This window comes from Bombus huntii, chromosome 15, assembly GCF_024542735.1.
Source record: "Bombus huntii isolate Logan2020A chromosome 15, iyBomHunt1.1, whole genome shotgun sequence".
NCBI classification, from domain to species: Eukaryota; Metazoa; Arthropoda; class Insecta; order Hymenoptera; family Apidae; genus Bombus; species Bombus huntii.
This window is the reverse complement of record NC_066252.1, coordinates 7052782-7072581: the sequence shown is the minus strand read 5'-3', so window position 1 is coordinate 7072581 and position 19800 is coordinate 7052782. Positions and strand designations below refer to the sequence as shown.

At 34.5% G+C, this 19800-nt stretch overlaps 1 protein-coding gene across 8 annotated transcripts in view; it reads right to left on the bottom strand.

Annotated features, from left to right (window-relative positions):
* Window positions 1-18621, bottom strand: part of LOC126873617 (aryl hydrocarbon receptor nuclear translocator homolog) — a 46985-nt gene extending 28364 nt beyond the window's left edge. The window contains exons 1-2 of one of the 8 annotated variants that reach the window (XM_050634674.1): window positions 18371-18621; window positions 17473-17536 (exon numbers count right to left, since the gene is read on the bottom strand). In XM_050634674.1, the coding sequence (XP_050490631.1) occupies window positions 17473-17536; window positions 18371-18407 (101 nt within the window). In that variant the 5' untranslated portion in view covers window positions 18408-18621. Of the gene's footprint in view, window positions 1-10396; window positions 10911-17472; window positions 17537-18370 lie in introns of those variants that run through there. The other 7 variants (XM_050634673.1, XM_050634676.1, XM_050634675.1 and 4 more) reach the window with 7 other exon arrangements.
* Window positions 18622-19800: the final 1179 nt, after the last annotated feature.

Below are 19800 nucleotides of genomic sequence, written 5' to 3'. Positions count from 1 at the left end.
CCATAAACAACGTTTCAAGATCCAGGACTTAGTCATAACTTAAATTGAAATTACGTGACGAGAGCATTACCAAATTTACGATTATCTTCGCGAAGCTCCTCCAACATCCAACAAACTAATGCACCCCGATTCCCGGAATATCATATACTCATATTCTCATCGGTTTCTAGACAATTCTATAAAACACTAATTCCAATTAACCTCCGCCACGATATCCCATAAACGATGTCCCGAGAAACGCAAAGTTAGCCATAACCTAAAAAGAGGATCGAAAGGAGGAAACCAAAGTAGAATCGACGTGAGCCGAGGGTAAGAAAGGCGTAGCGCAAGCGAGCAGAAATGTCCAGCGACGGTGACCAGAAATCTAACACCTAGGCGGTAGGTAGCGTGAGTTTTTTTCATTAGGAGAACGGCGATCGAACGGCGGCGAGTGTTCGCATATTAAAAGGAAAGAGCGAAGCTATTGGCGGGCCCGGGGAACGGGCCCAGGAGGCGGTCCATCGTTCTCCGACTCCGGGACTCTTATCCGTTCTCCGCCGACCTTATTGGTCACCGCCTCCCCGATCGTTCCTGCCGACCCTCTTCTTGTACATACGCCGACTTCTTGCACCGAGTTTTCCGCGAGCCACAATCGCTATACAAGATTCTGTAGAGTAGAGTGAGGTTGGCTGGAGACTCGGGTTACTTGGATTACCTAAGTGCTGATTCAACCCTTTGAATGTTTAATACTTGTAGGTGATGAGTAACTCGTTTCAGGATTATTTAATTTATTCGAGTATCAATTGTGATTTGTGTCGGATTTATAGTAGAGCTCTATTTGTCGGAATAGAATTTTAGTTAATAGCCAATTAAAACTATATTTCTGTTGAAACTTGTCTGGGCTAGCGCTTATCTGAATGTGAGCCGTTTTTGTACAAACGAACAGTCATTGATAATGGAAACAATCAGTGACTTTTCATTGTTTGTCTCCAAAGTTCACACAGATAAAATTCCACTGATTTCATAGAGCTTCGCCGAAGAGTTTGGATTATTTGCATCAGATAACTGGAGGTTAAATCTTTGAGTGACAAATATTTATATAGGACGAGTGATTTGTTTCAAAATAATTTAATGTAATGTTCTTTGTTTTTAGTATTAAACATGATCTGCTTCGGATTTATAGTAGAACTGCATTTATTGAAACGAAATTTTTGGGTAGTACTCGATTAAATGCACATCTGGCAACACGTGACTGAATCTGCTTATCGTGAAATCCTACGATATGAACGACAAATCACAATTACAATCGATACAGTTACATTATACCAAGCTTTCAATTGCGAAATTTTACTCGTGAAGTAGAAAAATAAGCAAATAATAGCATCAAATATTGGTAACTTGTGGTGTACTACTTACGTAAGAGCTAATTAATATTTCACCGCCTAGACTGATTAATTAGTACGTAAATACTATAATAAATACAATGGTATATCAATACTATCTATAGCCACTGTACATTAAAAAACTTGTCAGAGAGTATTCGTCAGACTCAATGTCATCAACATCGCTCCAATACCTGTTGCACCCTCACAGGAACTCTCACCCTCGAATTCAATGAACCGATCACTCACGCCTCTTTCCACCTCTTACCAAAATCTCCTCACACTCTCCTCTCTTCCTTTTTGCTCGATAAAAGCGTAGCAAAAATAGAGCAATTTATCTGGATCGTTTCAGTTCGTTAGTCATAGCGGAACGGTTCGACGAATGGAATTACTTCCAGGCAACAATAGAATCACAGGAAACAAAAAGGGAGAAACAAGCGTCGGAACGCACGTTCGTGCGAAGGGTGGATTTTCATCGGTTGCCAGAAAATTTCTGGGTCGTTTTAGGTCGTCCGGACCGCGACGAAAGATACAATGAGTGGACGAGAATCGGGGTTTGAGCTTCACGGTAGAATGGAACGAAAACGACGATGAAGGGGAACATTCTCACGGCTGAGGAAACTCTTATTGTTGTTTCCGATACAAGTATAGGGGGCTCGCCTCGAGCGGAAAGTCACGCGACCAAAACGCAAAAAGGAAGAGGAAATTAGAGGGAGATCCGCTTAATTGCCGGCGAAACGTTTGCTACCACCCTGTTCATGCACCGTGTAACTGCTCTATCGACTCTGACTCCCACTTTCTACCTATAATCTCATTCTTTTCTCTCATTTTTGTTACTACACGCTCGTTTAAAAACGATTACGCCACTTTCGAGGCTGTTTAGGCTAAATTTTGGTTGCCGGGTGAAAAGTTTTTTAATTAGTGGGTGGTCGGTTGTTTTTAAGAGGGGATGTAATTAATGAAGTTTCACTCTGTTCTGAACATCGTTTGGAGAAAGAAGAGTTGCTATCTATGTAACTAGCTTTCTTAACTACGTTATGGTCTTTGAATTTTTATATTCCAGACTCGTTCTCCTTTTAACGTATAAGAAGATTCGTATTGCTTGGAGGAAGAGTTTGATACAAGAATGAAACTCTTAATCGTAAGACTTCCGTATTTCTCTCTTCATAAGAAACTTTTCAACAAAATGATCCTTAAAGATAAATTCAAACGATAAATAATCGCTATTATTGAAATAATGTAAACAAATTTACTAAAGGGTAAAATGGAATATATTTACGCGAAGCCTTGAAGGAGGATTATCAGAGAACGATAAAAATTCAACGAGAAGAATCTGTGCTGGATAGTGTTATCGGTGGATTCCTCTTAAATACGATGCAGGAAACACAAGCTGTTCCGATGGTAGCCACGAGCTGTCCGCCTAATGCCAACCAGCTTAACGTGGTACGCGTCGACCAAACAAAACCCGGTGCTCGCGGAATTCGTCACGTAGTAGAGATTTGTGGCCGTTCGCGAATTCACGCGGCCGATTACCAGATCATTACATTACGTAACATTCTAACCACGGAGAATTCTTCGCCTCGGCCCTGTTGTTTTTAGGACGGTATACTATAATGCCGGATAACAGAAAATTTCATATTGATACATTATGAACTTTAGTAAATTTTATATCTTACATATCTCTTAATCTATTTTCAATTTCTATATTTTATATATACATTTTATACATATGCTTTCATTCTACATTTAGACATTTTCACCATCGGCGGCAGACATCTAATCTGTGATGTACTTAATACTATATTAAATATACAAATGAATAATTTAATGTTTTTAATGAAATTCAAAGTCTGTTTAAAAGAAAAATACCGCAAGCTGCTCGATCAAAGTATCGCTGCTTTTTATGACTTCTATTGGGCCATCTATTCGGTTGGCAACTAAGTGATTGCGGATTTTGTCAATACCACATAATGACAAATTAGCACGAAAAAAGGAGGACGTTCTGTGAAATTGCCGCGTGACGACGGTGGACCACACATTGCTTCTACTATGAAAGACGTCATAATGAGTCTTGCTCCGCACGTCTTGCAGCAGCCAGCTTATTCGCTAGACATTACTCCTTCGGATTACTAATTGTCGGATGCAACGCGCCTCGTCCGATACCCACTTTCAATTAGAAGATCAGACGCGAAAATCACCTGACGATCGGATCTTGTCTAAAGACGCAGCATTTTTCCACCATGGAATTCATCATTTACCTGATAGATGGCTCAAAGTTATAGAAAGCAACGGCGCAATACATTTTGATTGGACAACTTGCTGCACCTTTTTTAAAATAAATTTTGAATTTCATTGAAAAATTTGGTTTGTTTATTTATATATACATTATTTATTTATACGCGTAATATTTATTCATTGCGCTTATTGATGGACTATGTCTGTATATTCATATTTTTATGAACGCAATCAAAGAAATTGAATCTAAATACAAATTTGTTATATACTTTGAACGTCATAATGAATATTTTTTATATTTTTCTGTGTTATAACATTAGGTAGATGTTTTACGTTTAAATTTCCTACGAATGTTGAAATTAAAAAAATGTTTAATTTAAAGAAATCTATCTTTATTTTTCATAATTGTATACGAAATCCTAAATAAAAACTTTATCTAATTAATATGACAGTAACAGATCGTTCGATATATCATCTAATTTACAATAGACGCTTTCCTCTCGAGGAGTCGTTGAACCGGATGAACAGACGACGAGAAAAGTGTGTTTCAAGATTGAGGCGGCCGTGCTTATTATTTTCGTTCATAATTAACTGCTTATTAGTAACGCTCGCTAAACGCACCGCGTAATGCATATTTATGTCATACAACGTGTATCGACACGCATCTTCATACGAGCCATGATTGTTCAGCAAAATTAACGTATTACAGACGAATAATTCCTGCGTCTAACATACGCGAATTAAAACCTCAACAAAGAATCATTGTTACAAATATCGTACCAACCGAAGAAAATTTATTTTAATGTTTCAATCTAACTATTAGATTCTTGCATAAGATCCAATTTATTTTAGATTTAATTCTTCAATCGAAAGCGAAGCTCCATTCATTGATAAGTGCAGGTTTATTTATTAGAATGATGATTAATGTATTTATTGATGCATTATTTAAAAGGTAAGAGTTTATGAAAAAATATTAAATGGTTTATTTTTCTTAAATGCATTCTTTTGTAATCCCTTCTGATCTTTTATCAAGCTTAACGGTTAATATTTCCTTTCCATTATTATTCTTGTGTTAGGCTTTCGCTCATTATAAGCTTAGGTAATAAACGGCATACAAATGTATTATAAGTAGAAAAGTAATATCTTTTACTAAAAAAAAAGTATATCAGTACGTACTATAAGTAACTATTTTTCTTCTTTTGGTATAGTGTTGATTTACACTATCCCTTTGAATGTTATCTCTATCCTTGGTAGTTATTGGTAATTAATATCGCATCGTCCTAAAATGTCATAAATGAAGGTATACTCTCTCAGTATTCGATGCAAATTATAAATATATGAAATGCTGGAGTTTACTAAACGACTAGTATTTCACATATCAACATATGGTAATCTAACATATCAACATATTGCTATTCTCTTTTTCTTATATCAATAGCTCACATCAAATTTACCTTAAATTTGTTTCGATTAGGTTTAGAAGATAGTTAAAAATTATTTTTATACCTACGCAACATCCTAGTTTCTATCTTGTTGTTTATTTCTATTTTAATATATCAAATAAGTCTCAGCCTAGCACAGTATGGTTTGGCTTAGCTTTCCACCAGATTTCCGCTTTAAATTCCTTTTCCGAAAGAGCATTAGACTAAGAAACGACCCAGTTAACAGATTAGAACGCTCGTTAAAGAATTATAAAGGAACAGTACACAGAAAAGAAGAAAGAAGAAGAACGAAACGGAGAAAGAGAAACGAATTGCAATCCATGGAAAATCAAATCACTTCTCGTGCCATCTCTTTGAGATGGTCGAGAGACAACGATGATCTCGTAAAAACTAGCCAGATCCCCGACTGATACATCATCAAGGCTACGAGAAGATTCGTTCGTGACGCGGCTAACCGTAAGAATGTCCGGGAACAGTAGTTGACGAAGAAGACGAGGAACAGGAAGAAGAAGAAGAAGAGGAGGAGGAGGAGGAAGAAGTCGATGGAGCGTGACTCGGTCGGATTCGACGAAAGTGAGAATAAACCGGCGAGGATAATGGCCAGACGATGGAAAAACCGCGTGGAGGATCGCGGAGGTGGCAGCGATGGTGGCAGGGAAAAAAAAGCCCCTTTCACGGCTCTACCACCGGCAACGACTGCCCTTTCGATAGATCGAGTTTTTACGCGATCGTAGAAATGCCAATGCTCGGCTACCGCTGTTCAGGGTCTCTTTTCGTTTCCAACAAAGGGATCTTTATACCCCTGTTGTCGACGTGTGAATATAGAAAATAGCAATAGCTGGAAAGCGAAACGGGTTATCCGATGTTCCTCTTTACTTTTTGGTTCAGTTCCCTCTTTCTAAGATGGGTTTGAATAAATGAAATTAATTTAGGAAGAGGAACGAGATTAAGGATAAATTTCTAATTTTGTCAAATTTCTTGCAACTTAGGAAGAGGAACGAGATTAGGGGTAAATTTGTAATTTTGTCAAATTTCTTGCAATTTTTTTAAATTAACACATCAGTATTCTTGCGAAATATTTTGAGACTAAAATATTTCTTATTCGTCATCTTCGTTTCTTTTGTCTGTTCCTTTTTCTATTTCGATACTCCTTTTAGTCTTCTGTATTGAATGAAATTAATTGCATTTAATCAATTACATATTACAATCAATTTCACAAATTAATTCCATTCATTAAGTTACATAATTTCATAAATTAATTTCATTTACTCAATTACATACTTTCATTCGTTCAATTAATTAATTTCGATAATTAATTTGATAAATCAATTTTATGTACTATTTATACCGTCTAAAATTCTGTGCTTTCGTTTTGATCAAACGGAAATTAAACGGGGAAAAGATTTCGTAGAAACGATATCGCGTTGATTGAAAAACAGTCACGCAATAAACATTATAACTCCGGAGGTATCGGGGGGCCGAAGTATGAGGAAGTCGTACGCGTACGCACATTCGTTTTTTAGTCCTTTTGTATATATAATGAACTCTGCCGTTGGTTACACAAGACATTGTACAATAATGAAGCAATTTACTTCCGCCAAAACGTGACATTATTTATAATCCGTCCAACCGACGTGTTTTGGATATCATTGTAAAAATTTGCCGATCTTGTAATAAACAGTTTACATACCATCTACAAGTATTATGTCCGACATGTTGTAGGTTGAAAATCACATTGAAAAAAATTTAATTGTGTTCATTTAAGCAATGTTACTTTTTATGATTTTTTATAACGGTATAGAAATCAAAGAAGATATGGAAAATATTAAGAAAGCTGTAAAGAGTGGATTAATTAAAAAAATAGTAAACAGTAAGCAAGCAAGTAGTAAATACGAGGAGAAATATGAAACGATACGAATTACAAAAATTGCGATAATGTAAAGAAAACTTTCTATATAGAGGAAAAAACTTTATCATTTGTTTAGAGAATTTGAATAGCTAAATTTAAGTGTCGCAAGCGTTAAAGATAGGAAAAAGGTATCAAAGCGATTAAAACCGCTTTAAAAGTTATCAGTTCATATTCTTAGTCGTTGAAATTTCCTTTCTCGGAAATTTATTCGAATAACACATTTGACAAATAGTACAGTACTTGCTAATCTTTTAATGTTGATTAGTTTCTGCAAAATATTACATTCTATCTGCACATTTTTTTCTCACAATAGTATATAAGTCAGTCACATCGCTGAAAATTTGTTAGTCCATGAAATTTATTTCGTTTTAATCGTTCTAAAAAAATTTAGTAACCGACGTAATCATAACCGATGACCACAGTCACGGTAAACATGTTAAATAAGAAATCCTTGTTAAAAACAAGACGAGAAAAGAAATGAAATAAAAGAAGAGAAGAATAAAAATACCAGAGTAACATGGTATTAGTGCACTGTAAATACGTTTTCAAATTCGCTATCTATTCTATGATATTCGTGTTTCCGCTCACGTGATGACGGTAAAGCGATTTTACGACGGTCCACGCTGTTTTTACGCGGATTTCGCCGATAATCCAACTATCTCGATTCAAAAACAACAGTAGTAGCTACCGTTTCTGGCCAATCGTCAAACCACGCGGAATTATTACCAATACGACGGGACTGTTTTGTCACTGATAACACGGTACGTGATAATTCTCATGTAGAAACTCAGCATTCGACGATGCTATTTCGACGATCGTCGTCCGTATCAAAGTTCACTTGGCCAATTAAGGCACTCCTTTCAATCGTCTCTTATGATTCTGTCCTCTTATCTTACATTGTTCTTTCCACGATTTCGAGTTTCCTGTTGCATCATCAAAATAGATCGATTTGTAGATTGAATACTTTCTCAAAACATTAATCGAGTTTTGATTAATTTCAGAGATAACAGGGGGATTTTAATTTTACTCGAGTGTTTGATTGTTCAAAGTTTGAGGGAACGATTGCAACCAAGTACAAGGCATTGATCATATTTAACTCTTTTTAATAGGTTCGCGAACCTATCAACGATCAATGTGGATTAGGGGGCTCAAATTGAGGAATTTCGGAAGTTTTAGATAGCAAAGTCGCATAGTTTCGATAGCACATAGATGTTTCAGAGATGGTTAATGATTTTTATCGATTTAAATAATTCGACAAAAATGAAATATAGAAACCAACGAAATTCTGCAAATGGACTAACATAGAACAGAGAAGAAAATTAATATTTCCTTTACCAAAATTCCACCTCCTGTTTCCTTTTTTTTTTTTATATAATACTTACTTACAATACTCTTCTAATCTTTTCTCCAAATTTCCACCAAATTTTTTATAAAAATATAATAAAAGGAAGAAAAATGACAAAACTTGAAACTATTTTGTAGAAACGATACTAATTCTCTAAAAGAATTCATAGAACAGAAAAAGAGAAAACTAAACTTTCCTTCGCTAACAATAAGACTTGTCTCATTTTTCCAATATCTCTTTAACTTTTATTCGGATTTCCATCATAATGTAAATATAAAAATTCTCCCTCTCCCACCAAAAAAAGAAACGAAAGAAAACTGATAATAGTTCGAACTAGAAACGATAAAAATTCGCTGAAAGGACACACGTAGAGTAATCCCCGAAGTGGTTCAGTTAGAAATCCGGATTACTTTCGCGATAATCCTCATTGTCCGATCTATCTGGCATAAATCGACACGGTAATGGTCTGATAGAAGAAATTCCCGAACGGTAACCGCAGAAGTATCCCCCGTGGGCTATTGATTTAAGGGAATAGCGAATCCATGACCGCTAACACACGCTTGCCTCTCTCAATTTCAATAAGCAATTGCGAGAACAACGGTCACGATTTCAACGTGAAACTAGATCGAACACGACGCAGCATAGCTTGGAATTCTTTTGCCAGTCTCTCTTGTCCTTTCGGATCTCATTTTTTTTTCCCTCCTTCTTTACTTTATTTCCTTCGTTAAACATGCAGAATAGTCATTTACAATTTAGAATTCATGTCCTGGTACTGACTTGACCACGTGTTTTCTATCGAGAACGATTTGAGGAGAGATAAACTAAACAGATAGAAAAAGGAATGAGTTGTTAATAGATCTGAGAATGTAGTCGTTTCTTGTTGGAATTTCCGATAGAATTGGTGGAATGGAAGTTTCCTATGGAGTTGAGATTTAATGTGTCGTAATATTATTTGTAATTATTTGAATTTTGTAATTTCTTTTCCCTAATATTAGAAATACAAGAAATCTTGAGGATAAAGAAATATATAATTATTTTCAAAATTGTTCGTTCTAAATTCTTCATTTTATTATACTGCCGAGTGGTCAATAGCTACATAAATATCTTTAGGTATTATTTTAATTTATTCTAATAACACTGCATTGCTGTGAAACAACTCGTTAATAACAATTGTGAATTCCTATTCTTCTTGTTAAAAAGATATAATTAATCGTCATTTTTTTCGTCATAAGAAAAGAAAAATTCAATCGTAAAAAGTTAAGGGGATTTAGCGATTATGTAAATCTTTCTACAGACGGCATATTAAAGTGTTGGAAATTAGAGTGTTAGTAAGCAAATCATGAGTTGAAGTATATAGTGGAAGTGATTCACACAATGATATTGTAACACAATGCAAGTTCTTTGTTTAAAGGAAAGATGCAGCGTTCCTTTTTGTAAGGCCGCATCTTTTTAATCAAAGAGAAGACCAGACCAGGGCAGCTTCATAAGCATATGGGTCAAGAATTCACTTGGCCATCTTCTCGTGCTAATTATAACTATTCTATATCGATTACGCCGAACTGCGCGGTTTCTTTTTTTAAGAAAATAGCCTATTTCTTCAACGGAAATTCTAACAATAAACATACTAAATACCTAAAGAACTAACCTACGTAACTGAAAATATTAGCTTCATTTCGTCCGAAAAATCAAGCCACCCATCCATCAAGATTATCTCTGATCTCTTTTAATTACAAACGAATTAGAAGCCAAACAACAACACATTAAATAGATTAAAATTTGTTTTCCACTCGATAGCTAATCTTCAACATTCTCAAGCCCTTCTCATACTCGCCTTAACTCAACTACGTTCTTTCTATCATTTCCTACCCGATGTTGTTCCTTAATATTAAAAAATATTTCAAATTCGATTAAAATCCGAAAAAAAAAATCGTCACTGGTACGTTCCTTCGTCTCAATTTTACGTCGAACATTTTCTTAAAACACTACAAATCCTTTTCGTCGCTAACATGATAGAGACTCGAGTATTAAAATTCGAGGATCGTAGCAGAATTAAAATCCGGAGTCCCAAAGGAATGTAAGAAAAAAATCGAAATACACAAGTTACCTCCTTCTTTTCGACTGTTGCGCGTCCCCATGGGTCTGTTGCATATGATGGGGCGACAGGTTAGGCCCGTAAGAGAGCAGCTGACCTCCGGCGCTGGGACACGCCGGCGGAGGCGGCGGGGGCGGCAATTGGTAGCCGACGGACGTGGCGGAGGGTATGTAATGCGATGGACCCGCTCCTGGGCCCAAACCTACCCCATACCCGCCACCACCCGTCCCGCCCCCATACATACCGCTACCACCAGGGTACTCTATTTTGTCGGCCTTTTTGCCACTGTAATCAACACTGAAAACTCGTACCGAACACCTCCCAGAAAATGTTACTTCATTTAGTTCATATAAAGAGTATTAAATATTCATCCTCCGTATTAGATATCCACATAAAACGATGATAAAAATTGGTTTAACTTGCCACTATTTTAAGTTTTCAGAGTTGTATTATTATTATATTAAAGTATCAGAATTATTTAGTTCGTTTAATTCGTATAATGAATATTAAGTATTCATCTTAAGCACCGAGTTACTGAACGACGATAAAAATGTTTTTTAAATTTATCACTATTTTATGCTTTTAGAGTTTAGTTAGTGTATTGGGTAGCAGAATATCAGTTCATTTAATTGGTGTGATAAATATTAAATATTCATTTTGAACGGTATAATTATTGAACGAAGATATTTCATTCGTCAGTGTTTCATGGCTTTAGAGTTTATTGCGTTGGGTAACGTAATTCTATTTCGTTTAGTTTATGTAGAAGTTGTTAAATATTCATTTCGAGCACTAAGTCTTTGAATAATAATAAAGATTTCTTCACAGTCTTAACAGTAATAAAACTTTCTCGCTATTTTAAATTCCTCCGGCGTACTACGTGGTTTTGGTGACAAATTTTCGTTAATTATTAAAGACCTTTCTGTGGCTGTTTTGGCTAAACATCGAATGTTTATTACTTGCTGGAAATCTTCCTGTGGAAAATTTTTGTTGATCGAAGGTCTTTAAGTTGAATTAGATGTAAGCTGATTGATAATTATTATTCTGAGTCTTGCTGACCCTTACTGATCCAGAGATTTAGCGTTACCGTGTTAATTCTAAAATATTTCTTTCGACTTTTACAAAGATTACAGACACCAGACTCATTTCTGGATTATTCATAGTGTTCATTAATCATGGATTCATGCTGAGCTTTTACTGAAAGTTTCTATCTGACATCAGCGATAATCTTGCTTATAAAGTTCTAGAACCTACATATATATCTCAATCATCTGTTGCGTTGGGATCCTCAAGACAATATCCCTGAATCCTCGATCAAATTATGAAAAGTCAGTTGTCACAGTTGAATCTCACAATCACGTACAGTAGACTGTAGAAATTGTTCATAAAGGTTCTTAAATCAGTTCATCATCTTGCTACCTCTAATCTCAGTACGAGATTCTACGTGGTCAGTTTAAAAGAAATTTTACTCCATGTATTCCTCCGGTTATCGCGATATCTCAAGATGGCCCACAGATTGCACAGGAAGTGTCCACAGGGATTACCTGGATCTTCCACTGTTCTCTTACAGTCCAAAGCTAGTCTACTCTCAGCTTCAACTCGAAACGCATGCCCTTCTCATCGACGATCTTCTTACAAACTTCTTTCATTATAATTCTTTCCAACTTCTTGCAATCAAATCATCACACGTTATTTTGTATAGTTTTTCAAAAATATCCTTCTTACTATGTGGAGTTTCACTTAATTTTACTTTTATAGTTACGCGACTTATTGGAGAAGTTTCATCGACGAGTTTTCCAACGAAACATTTCTTTTTCTTATATCTATTTCGTATAGTTTTGTTTATGGTTCTCACAGGAGCTTCTCAAAAAGAAAATATCTTTACCGCTATGTCGAGTTATTGCAATTTTATTTTACCACTTTTACGACTTTCATCTCTGAATCTTCCAATGCTTCTTGCTGTATCAAATTTTCGTAACTTTATTTTATGATTTTTGCAACAAGTGATTTTTCCAAGAACAGAATTCTTTTGTGACTTTATTCGACGATCTTCAAAGGAATTTCGTTGGTGGCTTCAATTTTCAAAGTAGAAAATCCTTTCTACTGTGTCAAGCTTTTGATAAAATAATTTTATTTTATGATTTTTGTAACAGTTTCATTGGTGAGAATTCAATGATCATCTTTATGACAATTCCATTGATGTGTAATTCGTATTGGATTGGAAGATTCGAATGGGAAAAGCGGAGACCGTTCGTTCACCTTGGCCAGGGTTATCTTCTCGTCATCTGGTTCTAGCAGAGATCTATGCTCGACGAATCTTTGATACTTTACACCCGGTTCACAGCGACGCGGCGGGCCTGTCTCTGCCAGATATTCCAGGCCTGTTGCTCGTAGATATCCCCAGTGACTTTTTTCCAGAGATCCAACAGGTATTTATGGGTGACGCGCGCAGGAATTATCCGTGCCTCCTCCAACCTTTATTCCAGCTTTTCCAGCAATACTATCGTGGATATTTCAAACTTATTATTTGTTCTGTTTTTCGAGATACTCTGATCCTTTGACTTCTCTGTAATTTTAAGCAACTTTGAAAAGTTGAATTTCCAGTCATAAATATTTCTTAGATAATGCAATAGCTGTTTTGCTCAATGTTGTTGCGAAAAGTCTCATTCTTCGAGATAGTTAAAATCTTCAGATTTTGCTGTAACTAAATGTAATTAGACATTGACTTGTTCAAAGGTGCATTCTTAATAAGAAATATTCTAACAAGAGATAGTTACTTCTGTGAAAAGTTGAGTGCATGGCTCTATAACAGTATCTGGAATATTTGATGGATTTTATTCGATCCTCGAGCTGGAAATCCTCTGCTATTTTTCAAAATATTCAGAATCTTTTGCAATAATAATTATATTATTATTAATTATACTTGGGTATTAATTCGGTGTTGCACTTCCACAATGGATATTTCAGTGATAAACAGTCATTTCCATAAAATGTTGAATCGATGATTTTTTAACTATTTCCAGTGTTTGAACAACGCTATTGTGGAGGATCTCCTCTGTTCTTCAAGATACACGAAATCTTCAGCTTTTCTAGTAACTTGATATCTATTTGAAATCCAAAGTTGCTATTTCAACAACGAATATTTTGACAATAGACAGATTTCTGTAAAAATTTGCATGAAAACTGCAAAGTTTGGATTTTTAGCTGGAATATTCAGAATATCGATCCAGTTTTCAGTTAAAGTTCAGTAAAGATCCAATTTCTGGCACGATTACAGGAAGCTTCAATGAGAATAAGAGACAACTCGATGGAACGAACGTTGTTCGATATTGACAACTTTGGTGTCATTTTGTAAACAAAATATTTTCACTCGAACGTCGTGAGAACCAAGTAATCTACACCATTGACCCTTGAATGACATCCATTATTACAAACAAAGTTTCACCTTAGATTCTCGTTCCTGGCACTATTAGAACCGATGTGCAGACCTGGCTCGACTTCTTCTCGATAAATTGTGGTTCGATTTTTGAAACGGAAATTCAACTCCAGCTTTGTCATATGACAATCGACTAAATGCCTTGCGAGATTAGTTTCAGTAATCAGGGTAATATTACTTCTTCCAGTAAGTGCAAATAATAAAGCCTTCTTCACCAAAGGAAATATTTTTCCATTTTACTCGAAGAATCAAAGTAAATAACAGAGTTTTATTTTTGCACTTTACTTTTAGATAATGTTCATCAAAGAGAGTACGTTTCCCTGTTCGAAGAATCTTCTCGATCAACAGCACTAACTCGCGAATATTTCACACAAAATACAAATCTCAATCCCATCAGAATCCTCGGCTCCACCAAACCCAAACAAGGCACAAGTCTGCCACGAAAGAATCTTCACATATTCAAATGCACCTCCGACAACCCCACGACTCACGAAATCTCCAAACCTCCATCAAACTGCAGAAGTTCAAATCCACGCCGTCCAAACCTTTCTCATAATTAATCCCGCCACGATTACAACTTCACCGTCGCACTTTCACCATCCATGAACAATCTTCCATAATTGAAAAGAAATGTTTAGTTTATATATTTGCGTATATTATATTTCGTCCGCACGTCCAAAACCATGAAACGATTCGAGATAACGGTGAAAGAAGATGCCCTGGTGAAAGAAGCGAGGCAACGCGACGGCACGTGCTCGAGAGTAACTTGAGACGATCGATCGACGGATCGATGTTTTTGATCGCGATTTTCGGTCCGGTTCAGACGAAACGAAACGAAAGGAACGAAAACGCGGAAGCACGTTCCTACTCGGACGGATGGGTCGCCGACTAGTCACCACCCACAACTCGCCAGTGACTGATTCCACCATAGCCGCATAATGTGCCGCTGTGCTATACCCCGGTAAGGACTATCACTTCTCCCACCAGAGAGCCGCGGAACACAGCCACTGTGTAAAGCATGACTTTTAACCGGGATGCATCGTCCTCGTTCCGCACGCTACATGCTCACGAGGAGGACGACCAGGATCAGGATCGCTCCTGCCGGTGTGAAGTCGCAATGGAGAACAGTTTGAACGATGCTGTTTGCGGAGAACGTGGAACTTTGGAGATTTCTTTGGTGTTGTCTTTCTTTCTCTCTCTCTCTCTCTCTCTTTTTTTTTTAGAAGATTTTGAAGATTATTCTGGAGGAAGTAAAATTTTTGGTATCTTCTTTGATTTTAGCTTCTCCTAGGAGATTCGGAGCTTTTGTAGAATTTTTTCGTAAATTTTTCTCATTATTTTTTAATTCTCTTGGAAAGATTCATTAAGTAATTCAGTGCTTTTGTAGTGCATTTTGATTCGTAAAGGATTTGAAATTTTGTGTAATGTTGCAGACTTGGAACTCCTACGATTGTCTCATGAAGTACTATAGAAGATTCAGAGGTTCTGCGGGTATCTCTCCTCTGTGAAAGATTTGCAGTGCTCGTGATTTTCTTTCGAAAGAATTTCCTTGATCTTTTCACTCAATCGACCTGTCCACCAAGTGAAACTTGGATAACCAAATGAAAAGAAATGAAAATTTGTAGTTTCCAATTCCGTCAAGACGACAGATAGCAACATCTAATAGGAAACTTTGTTTGCCTATTGTGTTACTTATTAGACAGATGAAACGAATTATTAGAATAAAAGGAGACAGGCTAATGAGAGCTACCGAAGGAAGTATGTTATTACATCGAATCATTGCTGTAGTTATCGTTTCAGATAATGTATATTTTATGTAATAGACATTTATATAATATCGGTATGATTTTCTTTATAAGTAATTTGTGATTTAAGCGGTATTACATTTTTATTTTTCTTTGCATAACTTCCTTCTCCCAAGAAAGATAACTGTAACGGCACATGAGCTAGAGGACAATATGAATCATGTTGTTGTTGTTTTGCCTCGGATTATCAACATCATTAGGACATACATAATACAATAATAAATAAACTCCGGGCGAAACAATATCGACGCTACGTACAACCGTAAAAAAAAGTCGAACATTCTCTGTATTTATTAATTATTTTAAAATATGTTTGACGGTTTCAATATAGAGTAATCTCGTTATTTAAACCACACGACCAACCATCCTCTACATAACAAACTTTATATAAACATAAACAATTACAGCTTGCACTCTTTTTGTGTTAAAACGATTATACGGCTGAAACGGCTATAACGCCTTCCTAATTAATTTTTATTTTTTTTTTAATTTCTAGGATATAAAATTAATCACGGAATACTAATTTGCTATGTCATTTCAACAAATCGGCAAATCTTACTTTCATATCGCAGAAACCTAAGAAGATACAGGTATTTTAAAATTCTAGAATTTTTTAAATTCAAATAATATTATATTAAATTAGGATAAATCAAAATTTTGGAATTTCAGGAAAAGTCTTAAAGTTTTAGGAAAGAAATCTAGGAGAGGGAAATTTTTTTTTAATTTTACAGACTTAAATTAGAATAAATTACAATAAATAAAATTTAAGAATTTTGAAGAACTTATCTAAAATTGTATATAATTTTAATAAAACAAAATAAATTATTAACAATTAATATTTATATTAAAAAATCAATATTGAATTTCATTAGTATTAATAAAATTCTCAGTTTCTAATGATCACTCACAGTATCTTTTTCATCTTTGAAGAAATTTACCGCTTCAATGAACAAGAAGCTTATCTGCTGATCGTTTATAGACGATTAACGTGCAAATGCCCAGTTCAAACAGCCATTTCAAGGCGTTGTAACGTTCGAGAACCGTTTACAACGGAGGTAAAGGTATGCAACACTTACGATAACGAAATGTTTCTAGCGCGATGTCGCAACCGCTTGTACGAACGAATATTAGCGGGTATCGACAACCCAGAAAATCGCCTACCATTGTGCCAGACATCGTAGCCGGGCTCATTGTCGCCACTGTAATACTTCTTGGAATCATGTTAATCGAGAACGACTCAAAATTTCCTCAATTCACGATGTGTGTCGACAAAAATATTATACTATTTGTTAAAAATAAAACATTACTAACAAAACCTTGCTACAAAATATTTTCTAAGAAATAAAAAATTCTAGAATATTTTGAATACAAATAAAATTAGATTAAATTAGAATAAATCAATATTTAAGAATCCCAGAATTTTATTTACCATTCTTTAACTTTTTTTTACAATTAAAGTTTGATAAAAAACGAAGACTTGATTAATTAAAAATGTAGAAGATAATTTAAAACACAGTAATGATATAGTAATGACAATAAAAGTAATAAGAATAATTAGTGACATTTGATTACTACAAGCTTGATAAGTAAGCAAGATTGGGAATGAAAATTAGGCAAGAGCTTTGTGCTTGATTAATTGAAAAATGTAGAATTAATTTGGATAATAATAATTAGTAATATTATGTATTTAAGTTGTAATAAATTGAAAAAATAATTTTGAATAAAAAATTACACAACAACATAAAACTTAACTAATTAAACAATGTGAAAGATAATTTGAATAGTATCTAATAGTATTTGATGAGTGCAATTCTGGTAAATAAAAAAATAATAATTTCGTTAGGACTTACCCAACATGTGACATGCCAGCACAACGCTTCTGCGTCATCTTGTTCGGGTCACTTCCTAAAACAACTACAAATAGTAAAGATCTTGTCATGATATTGGTATTCTATAAATATTTTTTATATTCATTTTACATGAAATAATATATAAATTGCTTCGATAAAGTACTACGAATGTAATATCATTCAAATAAATATATATATTACTACATGTGTATACTGTTTTCTTTGGTATTTTATCACTCAAATTTTAATAACGCTTATTAAACTGTGAATGTATATGCATTTATGAAAAATTTATATATGTAAGAATCTACAGACTGCACATTATATACAAAAATATATAAACTGTAATAAAGAATGAGATAGATCTCCAATGTTGCATTTATCCGCAGTTGCAAGTATATGAATGTATATAAACATTCGCTGTCTACAAATTATAATACTTACATAAATGTACCTATGAGTGCTACTATCAAGACAGATTAAAAGAATTACAGGAACTTTCACCCATTTCTAACCAAGCTTTATTTTTGTGCATCAAAACTATACATATAGCTCCATACGTGCTCTGCCACCAAAATCATTACTTAAAGATAGACTAAAGAAAATAGACGTTCGCACTATACTAGAGCAACAGATTTGCATGTTAAGCATGGTAAATCACACAGAAAATAATTTGCATTTTATGATAGAAAAACGTCCCACTTAGGGAAAGATGTTCTAAAATTCGTTTGGGCATCATCACTTTACAATTCCTCGGAATTTGCCAAAATTTCACTATAAACACTGTTCACAAGAGAAAATAAGTTTTCTAAAAAACTTTTTAATAAGATATTCGCGAGTAGGTTAAATTGGATGAAATGAGAAAATACTTTCAATGTCAAACAATTTCGATACTTACCTGGTATGGAATGGGCGATCGTGGATACAGTGAACATTCAGGTAAAATTTGATCGTTACACCGTGAAACACAAAAAGGATGTAACAGTCGATCGAACTTTCACGCGAACACTTCGCGATTAATTCACTTTACTTAACATCAAAACTGGGTGTTTACACTCAGCAGTCGCGCCATTTTGAAGTTTTACTCGGAATTTTATTTTTCCTCAAGTCTTCAACCACGAGAAGTGAAATTACATCGACCATAGTGCGATCTGTCGACCAATTCGTGAAAACGTTCTGCGTCGAAATATGTATATACATATGTATATGTAAATAATTAATAAATATTAGCCTTTTTGTTTTATATCCAAGCTTTTAGATTAAAAAGCGCGTCAATATCCCAAAATTTTCCATTACTTTTTATATACTTTTGTTCGTTATAGTATTAAAAGAATAACTAATCGTTTATACAATCGATTCTTAGATATTATTTAACAGCATTCAGATATGTTGTTCGAGAAGAACGATTGAATCTGCTAATATATGTCAATGTTAAATCAGCTAATTAAAGCGATATTTAATTGAAAGATATCTTTTTAGATGTTAATTATCAAAAAGTTGTATAATTAAAAGGCCTAGTGGCGCCACCTACGAACACTTTTATTGCTAGGTCATTGAATACAGTATTGAATGTGCTTCAAAATGTGTGACAGATTCTGCCAACTGTATTTTGGACAACTATTTGATAAAACGAAACAAATTTTAACTGGTAATATATAATGGAATATAATTATATGTATATATTTTATGCATAAAATATATTTGATAGAATTTACAAAATTTGGATAAACTGTACCTCTTTTATGTGAACAGTGCAGTATTGTTACGCAGATTTTCAAATAAATGATAAACTTTATAAATAATTTTCTTACATTTTGTATAGAACTTTTATATGAATAGAACGAAACTGTGAAACAATTTTTAAATTTCGAATTACGTGCTATTACTTATTACTTCAAACGCTTGATAATATTTAAAATTCGTGCCGAAAATATTAGAAGAGATTCACAACCATTATCTGTATCATATGAAGGCGGACACGTAACATTCATATACGCTTAATATATAAAAAAATTCCAAACTTACTTTTTTGAACGTTTTATTACTAATAACTAAATTTTTTAAAAACAATAAAAGTAAATGAATAATTGTTCTCATATGAATTATATATCATCTCATAGTAACATTTATAAGATAAATAGCTGTCCTTGCGTAAAAATTATTACTAACTAACAGGAGCTACCAAAAAAACTTATATTATAACATAAATGAATATTTAATGATGTTGCAAGATACATATATATGTAATAAAAGTTCGAAAATTCGGATTAACAGCATCGCTTTCATGCGAACGGTGCATCGTAATTCGAAATAAGACGCCGTAGCGCC